The sequence below is a fragment of the Hydra viridissima genome, unplaced genomic scaffold (genome assembly GCF_058129835.1).
Source record: "Hydra viridissima isolate aposymbiotic clone 2 unplaced genomic scaffold, HvirCarnegie_v1 scaffold_14, whole genome shotgun sequence".
NCBI lineage: Eukaryota > Metazoa > Cnidaria > Hydrozoa > Anthoathecata > Hydridae > Hydra > Hydra viridissima.
In genome coordinates, this window is record NW_028324313.1 from 6,226,756 (window position 1) to 6,241,924 (window position 15,169).

Sequence of the window (15,169 nt, forward strand, 5' to 3'; positions counted from 1 at the left end):
TATATATATATATATATATATACCTATATATATATACCTATATATATAAACCTTTTTAGTTGATAGCCTTCAAAAAACCCGCTTTTAAAAATCTATTATTTACAAAATAAGATATTTTCTATACAACACGAGAATCTCTTTTTAGAGCACAAAACAACACCATGGAGAAAACCAAGCCAACGATCTAAAAAAAGTAAAAACTTTAAGTTAATTCACAATTTTTACGGAAACTTAAAAGTATTTCAGCATTTCAATTAGTTGTACAAGTAGCTCATGTTTTTCTTAAGAAATACGCGGAATACACGGATACCTGGAACAATCCAAATGCAATACCCACAGCTCCTAAGTACAAAGTGTACTTCTTCAGAAAGTCTTCAATTGATGAAAAACATCCCTTTAATAAAAAAAATTTTAAAAATCAGTATACAAAAAATTCAAACAAAACTAAAATTAATAAAAGTTATTTAAAATAAATTCAAAATTAATCAAAGTGCTACCTTTTCATAATATTGTTGCTTTACATTTGCAACTATTGCATTATTGTATGGACGAGTTCCACATGATGAATCAGATCCATCAACCCCTTTTTTTTTACAGCATGTTTCATCAACTTCTGATACATTATGGCCATTCCTGTTTATTGCAGGCTCCTTCCAATCATCAATTGTATCAACACCACAGCAATCAAAAGTTTGCTGAATTATATTCATAGCTGTTCCTACATCATCTTGTTTATAATAAAGAGATGGTATGCGCTTTTTAAGTTCAGTTCTGAGTTCTGTTTTGATCTGATATTAAAGTTGTTGTGATAGATAAATAAATTCATGCATATATATATATATATATATATATATATATATATATATATATATATATATATATATATATATACGCACACATACAAATTTTAAATATTAATTCTTACAGTTCCTCTCCAATGGTAAGCCATTATTCCTGATATGATCTCCAGCAAAAATATAATTAACAGGAACACAAAAAACTGCAAAGAAATAAGATAATTTGGACAATAAAACCCACTAGGGTAATCTGTTACTTGAAAATGAAAGGTTTTTTTAAAAACAAATTGGCTTAATTAACTTACCACAATTAACATACACTTGTTCTCTGTAATAGCACCACAACATCCCAGGAAAGAAATGATGACAATAATTACACCAGCAGCAATAAGTGTATTTGCAATTGAAATATAATCATAATCTGCCACTGCTTTCCAGCTGCCTTTCTCAACATTAAGCCAAACTCCTAAGCCAAGGAGTCCACAGCCAGTAAGCTAATATTAATATAAAAAAAAATCACACAAAATTAATTATGTTTTTATTAAATAAATATATAATTAAAAAGCTAAAAATAAGTGCAAATACATTTACTTACAAAGAACAGAAAGTTGAAAACAAAGAGAAGATATTTAATACACTTTGATGCACCAGTAACCATTTTTCTTTTGTTTTTAAAATTAACACTTTTTTGTACTGATTTTTTGTTCACCAAACATATATATATATATATATATATATATATATATATATATATATATATATATATATATATATATATATATATATATATATATTTATTTATTTATATAATATAATATGATATAATATAGTATGCTTATTTGTTTTAAATAAATATATAAAAATACATTTATTCTAAAAACATTTTATGAAAATCTGTTCCTAAAAGTCCTTTAACCCACATTAAATTTTCAAACTATCAATACTCTTTATAGGTTCCTAAAAAATCTATTCGAAATATTAAAAAATTCAAATAATTCACTAGTACCTGAGAATCATAAACGTATTTTATTTATGTGCAAGATAAGAAACCGAAGAAAAGTTTCAGAAAATAACAACATTCAACTGCGCTCATTCAATGAATGAATGTGTATTATGCAAATAATTTAACGTCCAATATATGTATTATTGATGAAACTGTTAAAAGAAATTTTTAAGAGATCGTTATCTAAGTAACGCAAAAATATCTAACTTAATTTAAAAAATTGGATTGTTACAGTTTAACAAAAAGCTATAATAAAAAAAAACAAAAAACAAATAAAACAAATAAACAAATAAAAATACAAAAATAGTTATCTTACCAGATCAATTTCAGGAACGAAAATGTTTCGATTACTTTACAGCCCACAGATTAAATTTAAGTGTTAAAAGTAAAGACTGGAAAGTTTTAAAAATTCAGGACCAGAACCTTGAATATTTCAGTAAGAGATTCCCCTACTAAAAGTCCTAGTGATTTTATATACCTACAAACCCTAAAGTGGATCAATCCCTCTTAATCGCAACTTAAAAAGCTCTGAATATGTTTTTAAAATAGTTTATTCGTTTTTCAGAAAATAATATCAAAAAAAAGTCATAAAATATCAATTTTTCAACATTAATATTTATGTTTCGGCAAAGTGTCTAAGTCGTGTTCCGATAAATTTATCTACTTTTGAACTTCTGGCGTTAAAAAGTTCATGATATAACCAAAAGTAACCCATCTTATCTTTATATATTGAATAGGGCAATAATACATTTCGTGAAGTGTTTTCAACGTATATCCAACTGACAAAAATTGTTTTTAGCTCGGAAATTAGTCCAGATATTACATTTAATCATTCAACAAAACGTCACAGCTATTACTCAAAAATAATTCAATATTTCATAGAAACTTTAAAATAAATTTTTGTGGAGTTTAAAAGTGACGATGAAGATATTCGATAGTAAAAAAACAAAAAACAAAAAAACAATAATTATCATTTTTCTGACTATAGCCCCATCCTATAAAGCTTGTTACGTAAAACGCAAAAAAATGCGTAATTACGGAAAATTTTTGCGTAGAATATTTTACGTAATTACGGAAAATTTTTGCGTAAATTAAAACTTTACATAATTACGCAATTTTCAAAACAGCAATCCTGGAGCCAATGCTATAAACATAAAAAACGAAGTTTTTTCCGTAAAACACGAAGTTTTTTCCGTAAAACACGAAATTTTTACCGTAAAAAGCGAAGAAAAAAAAAGTCCATTGCTATAAACATTCAAAAAACTCCGTTTTTAAGATAAAAACTTCGCTATTAAATCCAATGCTATAAACGAACAAGGGAATCGCCTTTTCAGATAAAAAATGCGTTTTTTCGAAAAAAAACTTCAGATAGATTTTTGATCTCAATTTTAGATATTTTCTTCGTGATTTTTGGCGGCCATTGTTGGAACAACGTTAGCGCTTCAAAATCATTGAACATTCTTTGTTTGTGTTTTTATGCAGATATTTTATAGATAAAGCTTAAAAGGATTTTGGTAACTTCATAATAAACTAATTACTTAAAATCTGCATTTAATCGATTATTCAGTTCCTTGTTGTGCTTCGTTAACAATGCATGCATGAATTTAAAATTCCATACTTATTTATGAAGGTTTTCGATAGTAATTCTGGTTAAACAAATTTTTCATAGTGTTTGACTAAAGAAAAGTATAAATAGTCGATAAATATGCCATATAATACACAAATACACAACAAAATAATATACAAATACACAAAAAAATAAAATGCTGTTTAAAGAACTTAAAATGTTACTAGCAATAAAAATCAGAGAAAACAAAGAGGTTCTTCTTGGGAAGCTTAGTATGTTTTAATTAGCAAACTATTTAAATAAAAATATGTATTGCTACATTATATTTTATATATATGTTTATATGTGTATATATATATATATATATATATATATATATATATATATATATATATATATATATATATATATATATATATATATATATATATATATATATATATATTTACAAATGTTATAGTATAAGTATGTAATCAATCAATCATATTTCTAAATAAAGATTTTACATTCAAGTTTATATACAAATAGTTATAAACTAATGTAAAGTAAACTACTAACAGTGCTAATGATATATAACAAGGGTAATAATAATGGCAATTTAATTATTCTATTCAAAATCAGCAGAGATATTACAGTATATAAAATTAACAATGATAACATGATGTAATGTATAGTATATATCAATTATTTATATATATATATATATTCCTTATTATCCTTTGAGTACCAAAAAAAGGTCTGCATTTCTTAAATTTAGAGGTGGAAAATTTCGTGTACTCAGTGATATATTTAGTTTTCATTAACTTCATTTATGAAGATGACAAACATGGTTCGGTCGAGACTAATTTGCTCATCAGTCTTTTTAATGAATGGTTAACTTCTCTTCTCAACTAATGTGTGGAATATCATAATACTTTTCTTTAGCTCATTTGCTCTTACATAAGTTTACACAGACAAAAATCACATAATCACAGTGTTTAATTAGGGGTCCGTCACACTACAAAACAAAGAGTTGAATGCTGAAGTGTTTTGTAATAAAAAATTTCTCATTCATTTTTGTAAATACTACAGCTTTCAACCCCTTGTTTTGTAGAGTGACGGACGCCTATTATTAGGTCTTTCATGTCTTGTATTGCAATCAATCGTGAGTTTGCTCTAGTGTAAACTAACCATTTTGATAAAAGTTCCTACTTCAAGTTGATGGATTTTTGAATATTTTAAAGTTAAACAATGTTTCTCACCCAACGCTTAACCTTTAGAAAAATGTCAAAAATATTTTTTAAATAACTTAATATTCACTGAAACTTTTAAAAATTATGCAACTTTAACAAATTATAAAAAATTATAGGATATTTTTCTTTAGTTATAATTATGAATGCTTTAAAAGAAACAGATGAAAAAAATAGAACTAGAGTGATAAAACCCTCAGTGGTTGTCTTGCTCCTCCTTCTGTTTGGTACACGATCAACTAAGGGGAGTGCGCAAAATAATATCCGAAGAGAAATTTTCATGCCCACAATAATTTTTTTTTCCCCACAAGCTGTAACATTACATCATACCAGATCATACGAGAAAAGATTGATAGACTTTTATTAATAAAAATTGAGTTAAAAGGCAGCTTTTATTCCCCTATCAGTAAATTTTTGGCATCATCTTTTTTCCGTGTTCTTCTCGTGTTTTTTGTAATTCTCATAGCAACATGGCGTGTTTTTCGTATTTAACATGAATCTTGCTTATCTTTATAATTTACGAATAAGGCTATTTTACAGTCAATTTTCGGATGTTAATTCAGCCGATAATAATTGCCTAGTGAGCAAAAATCTACAAACGTCATCCAGGTGCCTTATATAGAAATATTACTCAGTTTTTATTAAAATTTAATTTTTTTTTAATTTTTTTTTTAATATTGTTAAATTAGTATTTTAAACTTGTATTTTAGCATTTTTAAATTAGTATTTTTACAAGATGTATATATTTCTTTCAGAAAATATATACATTTTGCATAAAATACTAATTCTGCCTAAATCAATTTCTCTTTAGCGGAAAATTTTCAGCAAACTTTTGGCGAAATTTTTAACAATAAAATTATGAAACTTTTTTTTTAAAACATGAAAAAAGGTATGAAAATGTAGTCTGTAAATAATATAATATATACAACTAAATATAACGGCATGACTTTTGTTTTGTGGAGTGTTATACAGCATTTATTTAAGTTTGTGTAGCCATTGAAATCTAAAAATCTTTTTTTTTTTTTTTATTTGTCAGATTAATGATGATGTCTAATAAACAGAATTTGGGAAGAAAAGAAAATCCAAGTTTAAAGTAAGTTAGTTTACCAAGATGAACAAGATGCGAAAAACTTTAAAATCTTCTTTTCTACTTTATCAAACATTGTTGAAACTTTTAATGAAGATTCTGAAGGAGATGATAATAATCATTTTTTGTTTAGGAATTTTAAATTTCTTAAAGATCTCTAAATAGTTTAACTTGCTCTGAGTACGATGCACAGAAACTGAGTTTAAATAACAAACTTAATCTAAGAATGGGTTTTACTTATAAACTTGTTATAAAATGCTCTTCTTGTGATTAGAGTAACGAATTTTATAAATCTCCATTAGGGACCAACCAAATTCACTGCAAAAAAATAAAAGAAGAAGAAAGAAAACCACACAAAGCACAGCATCAAAATGCCACATTATTATTAAGAAGATCTTTTTTTTTTTGCCGTGAATTTGGTTGATTTCTAATCTACATTTTGTTTCTGTCCTCAAAATGCATCGATAATTGTTGGCGCCTGTAATGAAAATAACATTTCAACACACAGAAAAAAATTAGCATTTTAACATAAAAACAGGTCAAGAATTCTATAGTCTGTAAATAAGATTAAAAAAAAAACAAACATAAATATCTAAAATTCAAAAACAGGCCTCTCAACCAATAAGAAAGACAAAGAAAATGCAAAAGTTGAACCGTTGCAATTTCTTCTAACGTATATGAACCGTCAGAAATTCTTCTTATCAATTTATTTTCTATTCAGCCACCTTAATTATGAAAAATATTAAATTACTGTTGTCAGGCCACAAAGTTGCAAATCAATCTTTTTAACTTAGTCATTTAAAAAAAAAACATGGCAAAAAACCATCGACGCTAAATATTTAAGAAACAGCGTATCTAAAATTTAAATATTCTACAGGTAAATAAGGCAGTCTGTGAAATGTACCCTTCACCACACCACAATAAATATTCCGTCAATCTGCTACTTTTCTGATAAGTAAAATATGAAAATCAAATATAAAGTAAATACTAAATTCCAGATAGTGAGCAAATTCCAGCCACATTTTGAATTTAGCATTTCTTTCTTGTACCCAATCCCATAAAGCTTGTTACGCAAAACGCAAAAAAATTAAATATAATTTAAATACAAATTTCGTATATATAAGATAAATATTTGGGGAAAATAACTTAGTTGTTTTAACTAGATATCTAGTTAAAGTAACTAAATTTTTTCTCTAAATGTTTATTTTATATACACTGGCGAGCAAAAAAAAGTGAACAGCGACTGCTTACGCATAAAATGAAAGAGCTCTGGTCAGAAACTCATACAAGCTTGTTTATTTTTGTTCGTACTATCAAAGAATTTACGTTTATCTTTCAAAGAAAACATGAATAAACTTCTAAACATTAGATATGAATACAGTGCACGTTGTCAGCAAAATCTGTAGTTGATATTAGAGCGTGGGTGAAATAGGTCGTATTATCGCTATATTATTATTATAAAAAATAAAAGGAAAAAAATGTCTCCAAATAAAAGGTAATTTTTTTTTATTTTTATTTTGGTTATTATTTATGCCTCTAACTTAGTTAAAACGAAAAATCCCCTCTAATTTTGATGTTATTGGATTCTTATGAAAAAAAAAAAATTCATTTAGAATACATAGTTTATCATTAAATAAATATTTTCTTCATATATTACTCTAAAAATATTATCATTTTTCTTTCACAGAGGACCTCATTTAACAATGGAACAAAAAGGAATCATTGTTGGAATGAGTGCGTCCGGTAAATCGATACGCCAAATTATTCAAATTATGAAAGCTCAAGGTGTAAACATTAGTGTTGGTGGAGTTCACAAGATACTTTCATGTCAGAAAAACAATAAAACAACAGCTAGAAAAAAAGGTTCTGGCAGACCAAGAAAAATGACGGAAAGAGATTGTCACAAGTTAAAATTCAATGTTTTAAAAAATCGAAAAACCACTATGACGCATATCGCAGAAACTTTTACGTGTTCTGATGATAAAAAGGTTAGCCGATGGACAATTTCGAGGCGTCTTAAAGATCAGGGGTTCAAAATACACCCATGTAAAAAAGTACCTCTTCTTACAGCACGCCATAAAAAGGCAAGGTTAGCTTGGGTAAAAAATAATAAAAACACAGACTGGACAAAAATATTATGGTCAGATGAATCACGATTTTGTTTGCATTCAGATCGTCCACAGATGTGCATTAGACGTAAGAACGAACAATTAAATCCAGATTGTATTCACCAAACGGTAAAGGGTAATCTTGGAATTATGGTTTGGGGTTGTTTTTCTGCCAAAGGTGTGGGCAGATTGCATAGAGTCGAAGATGGATTACGAATAAATTCCAAAGAATACATTAGTATTCTACAAAAATCTTTGCTGCCCACACTGGAAGAATTAGAAGAGGATGAAATTAAATTTCAACATGACAATGCTACTTGCCATACGTCTAAACAAGTTAAAAAATGGCTCAAGGATAACAATATCTTCCTTTTTGAAAATTGGCCTGCCCAAAGTCCAGACCTTAATCCCATTGAAAATTTGTGGGACTATATGGATAAAGAGGTCCATAAAAATAATATTTCATCTTTGGATAATCTTTGGGCAGCCATAAAAGTTTGGGTTACGATACCTGACCGTTTGATAGCAAATTTAATTGAGTCGATGCCGCGTCGATTAAATGAAGTGATGAAAAATGGTGGTGGCCACACAAAATATTAATTTTTTTTTTCAAAATGAGTCGTATATATGTGTATGTATATGTATTTAATATAAGCGATATGTTATATTTTATGTATTATACTTTTAATTGATTAATAATACATAATTTACTGAAAAATTGTACTGTTCACTTTTTTTTGCTCGCCAGTGTATACGAAATTTTTAATTTCTAAAATCAGGACTTTCTTAAAGCATAGGACTTTGTTAGGTCACACCACTGTAAGCAATTTTAAAAACTGCAAAAAGTTAAAAAATTCGTTCGTACAGATTTTTCGAATTTGCCATAAAACTGGTCAAAATTTTAGCTTTTTTGGCACACAAGGTAAACAAGGAATATATCTTAGAGAAAAGAATTTTCTTATCTGTGTTTTGTAAACAAATGTCATTTCATATTTTCAGAGATTTGCATACAAAAAAAAGGTTTTATACTATATATATATATACACTACCGACAAAAAGTTTGAGGCAGGCCAGGAATTTTTAGAAATAAACGAATAAACAAACATTTTCAAGTCTAATTTATACTTTAATTAATATGTTTACAAAAACTAAATATTATTACACATTTTTGATCAATAATTTCCAATTTTAACTTGCGTTTTCTAGTTGTACTCGTACCAGTTTTGATTTGTCAAAATAATCAGTTATTCAGTAAATAGCCCACTGTTAAAAAATAGTGTTATTAATACCTTTACTAGAGTGACAATTAATCAACTTTGTGTGTGGTATACTTTTTTGTAGTAAAAAGAAAAATAACTAGCACAGAATTTTGATATTTATAAGTTGGCAAAAATTGTCTAAAAATTGTAAAAAAAGTGAAAAAATGGGTAAACGAAAGGAATTAAACATTGCTGATAGAGAAAGAATTCAAGTTTATCATGAAGAAGGCTATTCACAAGTCGAAATTTCAAAAAAAATGAAAATTTCAAGATGTTGTGTCCAAAGGACATTACAACGACACAAAGAAACTGGTAAGAATGCAACTAGAAAACGTACTGGAAGGCCTCAAAAAACTATTAAATTACAAGATAGAGAAATAAAAAAGATTTGTTTATCAAATAGAAGGCAGACCACCGAAAAAATCAGGTCTGTGTACAATCAATTTAATGATCTTAAAATTAGCACTTCCACTGTGAAGAAGCGATTGAAGAAATTTGGCTTGCATGGGCATGTAGCTGCTCGTAAACCATTATTAAAACCGATTAATAAGACAAAATGGCTAAATTGGGCTAAAAATCATCAAAATTGGTCAATTGAAGAATGGAAAAACGTCCTTTGGACAGATGAATCCAAGCTTGAAGTTTTTGATTCAAAACGTCGTATTTTCGTGCGAAGATTTGGAGGGGAAAGGTATTCGGAAGAATGTTTAACACTCACTATGAAACATGGGGGTGGATCTGTGGTCTTTTGGGGATGTTTTTTTTTTTTTGGGGGGGGGGGGGGAATATTGGAAACCTACACAAAATTGAAGAAATTATGACAAAAGAGGTGTACAAAGACATTTTAGAACATCAAATGCTGCCTTCTGGTGAGAGGTTATTTTCCAATATCAGTATGTTTTTATGCACGATAATGACCCGAAACATACCAGCAAAATCTGCAAAACTTATTTAGCAGATCTTCAAAGTCAAAAAATATTAAAAATAATGGAATGGCCACCACAATCACCAGATCTTAATCCGATCGAGTTGTTGTGGAAAAAACTTGATAGGAATGTACGACAAGAACAGCCATCTTCTGTGAAAAACCTTTGGCATATATTGCAAGTAAAATGGGAGGCAATACCACCTGAAAAACTGTCTAAATCGATTGATTGTATGCCGAGGATCTGTACAGCTGTAATACAGAATAAAGGTGGTTATTTTGACGAATCAAAAATTTGATTAAAACGCTAGTTAAAATTAAAAATTATTGATAAAAAAAATGTATAATAATATGTAGTTTTTGTAAATATGTTAAGTAAATTATAAATTAGACTTCAAAAAGTTTGTTTATTCACTTGTTTCTAAAAATTCCGAGCTTGACTCAAATTTTTTGTCAGTAGTGTGTGTATATATATATATATATATATATATATATATATATATATATATATATATATATATATATATATATATACACACACACACATATATATATATACATATATCATATTCCTTGTTTACTTTGTGTGCCAAAAAAAGGTCTGCATTTCTTAAATTTAGAGGTAGAAAAATTCGTGTACTCAGTGATATAGTCAGTTTTTATTAACTTCATTTTTTCAAATGTTCAATTTTTATTGACTAAAGTTAAACTTCATTTATAAAGATGGCGAGCAAATTTAGCTCGATGACTAATTTGGTCATCAGCTTTTTTTATCGCAACGAGATAAAATAAAATTTTGTTTTTTGACAGAAATAAATGGCATTTAAGTTTTCTGACGACTTTGTCCATTTAAACGTAAATCTTACCATTCATAAAAGTTATCACAAAGTTTATCATAAAAGTTCTTTTATAAAAGTTATGATACAAGCTCAATGATATGGAAACAAAATGTTTTGTTAAAATTTGAGTTTTTAAACATAAATGATTTTATTACATAAAATTTAGTATAACTAACAAATATATTTCACTTGAATACAGTGTCAGTACTAATCTGGCAACAGTTTCGGACACCAAGATAGAATATATTAGGCCCAAGAAAATGTAGAAAAACTTTGATCTCTGGCTAACAGGCTCTTGTTTCTAGTATTTTTAGGTTTTAAACTATCATTTAGTTCCTCCTCAAGTAAATCTACAACTTGTCGAGGAATTCTGTAACGTTCACGAAAAGTCTTGTCATCAATATTTTCATTAAATTTTCTTTCGTTGAACTGACGAGGCTGTCGCTCTTGTAATTCTAGTTCTTCAAACCCATGTCTAAATCGTGTGCAAACATGCTCATGTCCAAATCTTCATCTGATGAATAAACTCCATTTCTAGAATCTTAAAGCTTTTTGAACTTTATAGAAAATTCCAGATGTGATGCAATAATGAAAAATTAAGCAAGTAAGTACATATAATCAAAGAAAAAATTTAGTGTGCTTGCATTAAAATTTGCCAGGTTATGAAATATCCACTATTAATGAAGAAGAGGGGTGATACCATACCATACCTCCATCCTCTTATCTTTTACTAAATGAGAAACTTTACAAATTGTTTTTTTTTAAATATTTTAATGTTGAAACATGGTTTATTCCATACTTATGATACTATAAATTTTATTTTTGTTGTTTTTTTCCAAATTAGGGGTCCGTCACTCCACAAAACAAAGGGTTGAATGCTAAAATATTTTGTTATAAAAATTTCTCATTTATTTTTGTAAATACTACAGCTTTCAACACCTTTTTTTTTGTAGAATAAAGACGCCTATTATTAAATCTTTCATGTCTTCTATTATAATCAAATCGTGAGTTTGCTCAAGTGTAAACTAGACCAAACACCTACTTCTTACTTTTAGAAAAATGTCAAAAATATTATTGAATACTTAATATTCACCGAAATTTTAAAAAATCATGTAACTACATTTTTTGAGGACAAATATTTTGTTTACAGAAATAGACATCAGTGGTTCGAAGAAAAAATCAAGAAGCTTTGCACTACTTACTACTTTGCACTAGGGGAACCCGGGGTAAGACGGGATACTTAAGCAAAACAGTCAGATTGGGACACGAAGACACCTATATATTTCCCCTATTTTACTGATCATGAAGCCATATGTATATCCTGTATGATTCCGTAGTAAACATAGTAACATATTATCTACCATGATGGCTAGCTTCCATATGCAAAGGTCCTGAAAATCCCATCTTGCCCCAGGTATAGGGATAAGATGGGATACCCATCCCAACTTACCCCAATCACCAGGGCACGATGGAGTGACACAGAAATCCCATGAATTGCATGCTTTATAATAACACTAAACATTTGAATACCAATAAACAGTTATGACTCATGTATATTATTAAACCTGAATATCAAAAACTTTTACAAAGTTTGTTCGTAATGGAATTAACGCAAGTTTACATATCCTGATAAATCAACGGGGAAAGTTTTATGTTCAGCAGCTCTTACTGTTCTACCATGCGATGTTGGAACTGGTAATTTTCTAACAACATCATCTAATTCTAACTCATACTCATTGTCACTGTCATTCTGGAATCTGAACTGAAAACTGCTCATTTTATATATCTGATTCTCGCTTCATATATCTGATGGAACCAGTTGTATGTTCTGAAGGAACCACGGAAAGTTGAACAACATAGTGGACTATTGATTTCTTACTAGAACACTGAATCAAAACAAAATCATTTTCCTTTAATGGTGACGATACTAGGTCCCAAAGGCCTTATACCATCTTGCCCCAACTGGTGTGATGATAAGTTAGCAATGTTTTCAATAACAAATGCCGTGTAAGCTCGATTAATTTATCACAAATTCAGTCATGTAAGTCAGCATTAAAGTAACGAGTTGCAGGTTGAGGGAAAACTTACTTCTTTATATTTAATATATTTTTATCAGTTTCATCGCATTTTACATCAAACATCTAAAAATTAAACTTTTTCTAATATTTTTTCAATGCGTTTAAAACTTTCATTCTCGTTGTAGTCAAAATATCACGTGATCAAAATTTCACAGTCTGGTACCTTGCCTTTTCCAAAACATGCAGCTGATGTAGCGCAAATTCATAATGCCGACTTGCCCCAGTATCCCGTCTTACCCCGGGTTCCCCTATTTACTACTTTGTACAATCATTCTTCGGTTAAAATTTTGTGTTATTACTTATAGCTTAGAATTTGCAGCAGATTTTTTTGAGTAAAAAATTTTGCGTAATTTTTTCCAATATTTTGTGTAATTTGGTTTATAAGATTGCAGTCTACGAAAGTTTTTTTTAATTAAGAAAAAACCTGTTTTTTTACGTAACTTACACTTTTCCAGCTTTATAGGATTGGGCACTGTACCCAATACATACATACATACATACATACATACATACATACATACATACATACATACATACATACATACATACATACATACATACATACATACATACATACATACATACATACATACATACATACATACATACATACATACATACATACATACATACATACATACATACATACATACATACATACATACATACATACATACATACATACATACATACATACATACATACATACATACATACATACATACATGTTAAGCTAGAGACAAACTAAAAGTCAATATTCAAGACGAAATTCAAGCGAAATGTATTAATCATTGAAATTGAAAATCTTCCTCAAGAAAGCTGGGCACCAATAACACAACGGTATTCTTCATATTTAAATCAAAGAAATATCCTATTACGTAGTAAGTTTAGAACCTTTTTTTTGGAAGTAAGATAAAGAAATTTCAGATTACTCAAATCCTTTCTTTTCTTTCGCGCGACCCTATATATATATAAAAATTTGCAGCGCGCTTATACAAGTTTGCGCGTATTCTAATTCGCGTTTAATACTGCTTCTGCATCACCATTCATGAATATTGCCGAACCAAAAATAATCATGGAAATAATAAATGTTTAACAATTTATGGAATTTCCTTTATTTTCTCACACCACCTGCAGTTGTTCATAATCTTCGGGTAGAACATTTTTCTTTTCGGTTGCCATTGTTGACTCGATTCAGGTTGCTCTGCGAAAAGAAATTTTGATAATTTAGGCGCACGCTCTCATCGATGAAAAACAAGAATGTCAAACTTGTGAGAAACTTTTTTTTCAAAAAGCATCTCAAAAAGGTCTTCTTTGTTCACTTAAAAAGGTTCACTTCACGATAACTAAGCATCGGCGTTTGATTTTTCGATTTTAAACGAATAATAACGATTAAAATAAAAATATGTGTAAGTTATTTAAACTCTAATCTTCTAAAGTTTGTTAAAATAGAACTCTTTATGCGTTTAAAACAGCCAGGTCTTTGGTGTGACATGTTTACATTCCATACGTAAAATTTTTAGTTAAAATTTGTTTAAAACGAATTAAATTGGTTTTATTCGAATAGCAACTCTGCACAATGTCTTGAAGGGTTCAAACAAAATAACATAAGGTTTGCTAGGTATCGCAATTTTCTCCTGAAATCCTGAAACTTAGATTTATTTTATGCGTTTAAACCCGCCAGGTCTTTGGAAATTTGTGATATTTTTCTTGTGTGAAATTTGTTATGATTTTTTTATTTATTTGCTTTTCTCAGAAAATATTTTCGTTCATACTAATTAATTGCTCTTTTTCGTTAAAATTTAAAATTAATCGCTCTATTTTCGTTCGTACTAATTAATTGCTCTTTTTCGTTAAAACTAAATGAGGTTTAATAAGGTAATTCAAACATCAAAAAATCACAAATGTTTCATGCGATTTATCAAAAACTAAAGTTTTTTTTTTCAAAGTTTCGTTTTTTAGAAAATTTATAAGTAAGAGAAAGGTTCTTAGGAATTGATATCCTTTGATCGAATATTAAAAATATCAATAACACCCGGGAAATCCGCTAAAAACGAAATTCACAGATCGTTATTGTCTGTTTTTAATTTCAGAAATTTTAAAATTACTTTCATATATGTATCCAAGGAGTTATAAAATCTTTCCAAAAAAGTCGATGTAAGTTTATTTTTGATTAAAACTTCTTGTCTTATCTTCCATAATTTACGCGTAAAAATACAATTCCTTTTCTTAAATGATGGACACGTATAAGATATCCACTGAACTGAAGGAATTCTC

At 28.4% G+C, this 15,169-nt stretch overlaps 1 protein-coding gene across 3 annotated transcripts; it reads right to left on the bottom strand.

Moving 5' to 3' along the window:
* Window positions 1-19: 19 nt before the first annotated feature.
* Window positions 20-2,247, bottom strand: LOC145181812 (tetraspanin-9-like). 3 transcript variants are annotated; one of them, XM_090072126.1, is made up of 6 exons: window positions 2,117-2,247; window positions 1,103-1,291; window positions 926-1,000; window positions 498-788; window positions 311-394; window positions 20-184 (listed from the first exon to the last, which is right to left on the bottom strand). In XM_090072126.1, exons 2-6 carry the CDS (start codon window positions 1,112-1,114, stop codon window positions 119-121), a joined length of 528 nt encoding a protein of 175 aa, XP_089928252.1. In that variant the 5' UTR covers window positions 1,115-1,291; window positions 2,117-2,247; the 3' UTR covers window positions 20-118. The 3 variants fall into 3 exon arrangements, with proteins under 3 accessions (XP_089928252.1, XP_089928251.1, XP_079913110.2); XM_090072125.1 differs by lacking the exon at window positions 2,117-2,247 and adding an exon at window positions 1,804-1,947; XM_080056984.2 differs by lacking the exon at window positions 2,117-2,247 and adding an exon at window positions 1,393-1,533.
* Between the last annotated feature and the right edge of the window lie 12,922 nt (window positions 2,248-15,169).

Excerpts from the sequence above, each read along its gene's own strand:
- LOC145181812 (XM_080056984.2), bottom strand. The coding sequence starts at position 1,455 with ATGGTTACTGGTGCATCAAAGTGTATTAAATATCTTCTCTTTGTTTTC. Across the intron at positions 789-925 it reads CTTACCATTGGAGAGGAACT|ATCAAAACAGAACTCAGAAC; the intron begins GTAAGAATTAAT and ends CTTTAATATCAG. Across the intron at positions 395-497 it reads AGCAACAATATTATGAAAAG|GGATGTTTTTCATCAATTGA; the intron begins GTAGCACTTTGA and ends TTTTTATTAAAG.